Here is a 2119-nt window from a genome sequence, read left to right as displayed (position 1 = left end):
GGAGTTAAACCACGACAAACACCTACACCCAGCGTGTCTGTGTTGGGAGCGGCACATCATCAGAGCTGATCTCCACCACAGCAACCCTCCTCGCTCATTAACACAGAGGTGATTTTGTGAACACATGCAAATGGCCCTGGAATTTTTGCCCCTCTCCTTTCTTGCAGCGCTATTATTTCACGTAAACCAGCACCCCAAGGGCTGCTTTTCCGCAGACGTCACAGGCGCAGAGTTAAATCCTGCACGGACCGTCATCCCCAGGGCCTTGTTTCCTGTGTTTACCTGGACTATTGAATTATTTTACCTATTAATGCTCCTGTAGGGGAGGGTGCAAATTTTTGCCAAAGCAGCTCTATCACTTGGCAGAGTCCCGAGTTCCCTAGCAACTCCGGACAACGTCACCTGTGTTTCTCCTCTGCTTTCAGCGTGACACACCGAAAGAGAATGAACTGGCACCAGACTGATTTTTAATCCTCCCATCAACCTCTGCTAACATCAAGACAGCCGTGGCAGCAAGAGGGTGGCAACCGGCTCCTAATTCGCTTGCCCCCTCAGAAACCATTCCGGTTTGACTGTGACGGATAGCAACTCCCGTACGGCGGCCCTTCTGCCAACGTGGAGCTCTCACAAGCCAGAGAGGCTTTTCACAGCCTAGGCAGGTCTGGCTGCCTGCACCAAAAGCATCCCTGCGGTTCAATAAGGCAAAAAAGGCGGGTTCGAACGTTAGTGGGAAGGAAATCTCAGGAAGTATCCAGGAAGTCTCTACTGAAAAAGCTGGACAATGACTTCAGCAGTTACCATCCCAATTTTCCGCCCCATCTAGAGACAAACGTGCTTCTCCTGCCACAAACCCTACTTTGGGTGGCCAACCTGAATTTGTATGTGTGGCAGCTGCCACCGACGCTCAGCTGATTCAACACGAAGACCTCCCGCACCCACGCTAAGCACACGTGGAGAACGCTTACCTCAAAGTATTTTCTCTCAATTTCAGGATTCTTTCCCATAGTCCTCTGCTCGTAACAGCACAAGACACACGTGTCAGGGCCGGTAAGGTCCTTCAGCGTCTTCAGTAACGGTTCTAAGGACTGCCCAGAAAGAGGTTAAGTATATCCCACTTGGATTTCAAGTTCATTTCACTGGTACAACACCCTCTAACTACAAAAAGTCTTCACCCAAGAGAGAAGTTTCCAGTTTTGCTTTTCGGGGAGTTATTTTTAGGACTTTATCTAGGACAAAAAGAACAAGGGGGCAAGCTGGAAAGCAGACGAGAAAGTGAGACTGCACAGGAGTTTCAGAGACTGACCAAAACTGAACTAGCACCAAAGCCAAAAACGTCCTGCAGTGCTGAGCGGGCATTCCCTTGAAGCACACAAGACCGACTATTTCTTGACGTGTCTCAAAAGGGAGAGTTTTCTCAGCCATTCTTGGAACATGGCTTGGATCCAGCCCACGGTGTAGGGCAACAGGACCAACATGCAGGAGCCAACACAAGGGGCTGGTAAGACCACCGGAAGGGCACGGGGTTCTTCGGGTCATTTCCCTGTTCTGGCAACTTCTGCTGGGTCTCTGCGGACATCCAACAGAGCTGCAGCTCTGGAGATGGGGCAGACTACAGCAACCGCCGGGCCGGAGCACTATTTCTCCTTTTGACCTTTCTACGGGAAGCCTGATGCCAACCCGAACAGTGCAGACACGGCACTGTTTACCTCCGCTCACCGGTGCACCAGACAGTTCCCAGCTATCAGTCAGTGTTCTGCTTCACACCTCATTCCCAATACACCAAAAAAAAGGGGAGGGGAAAGGGGATGACACAAATATACAAAGTCTAAGGGTTTTTTTAAACCCCAAGTGTCTCTGGTTGAGTCTCAAACGGCCTTGGATCAGTTAAAAATACCTTTTCCAGTCTTTTTCTACACATTCCTATGAACCACGGGGGGCCAAGACGCAAGCACAGTATTTATTTGAACACTTCTGCTGTCAAACCCACACCCCTCCCCAGGACGCTTTCCCTCTGGGTTTTGTAACGTCCTCCTTTACCTCCTCGTAGTAAATGCAGTCAGCCATTAGTATATAGTCGGGCGGAGGCTGAAATTCTGTTACATCTTCACCCCTGAAAAGA

General features: G+C 50.1%; 1 protein-coding gene across 1 annotated transcript in view; it reads right to left on the bottom strand.

Moving 5' to 3' along the window:
• Positions 1–965: 965 nt before the first annotated feature.
• VCPKMT (valosin containing protein lysine (K) methyltransferase) overlaps positions 966–2119 on the bottom strand; it is a gene marked incomplete at both ends in the record, with an annotated part of 1445 nt that continues 291 nt past the window's right edge. The window contains 2 exons of the mRNA XM_010158646.1: positions 966–1085; positions 2038–2110. Coding sequence (XP_010156948.1) covers positions 966–1085; positions 2038–2110 — 193 coding nt within the window. The remainder of the gene's footprint in view (positions 1086–2037; positions 2111–2119) is intronic.

Source organism: Eurypyga helias, unplaced genomic scaffold, assembly GCF_000690775.1.
Source record: "Eurypyga helias isolate BGI_N326 unplaced genomic scaffold, ASM69077v1 scaffold48239, whole genome shotgun sequence".
In the NCBI taxonomy this organism is placed as follows: domain Eukaryota; kingdom Metazoa; phylum Chordata; class Aves; order Eurypygiformes; family Eurypygidae; genus Eurypyga; species Eurypyga helias.
This window is presented reverse-complemented; position numbering and strand designations above follow the sequence as displayed.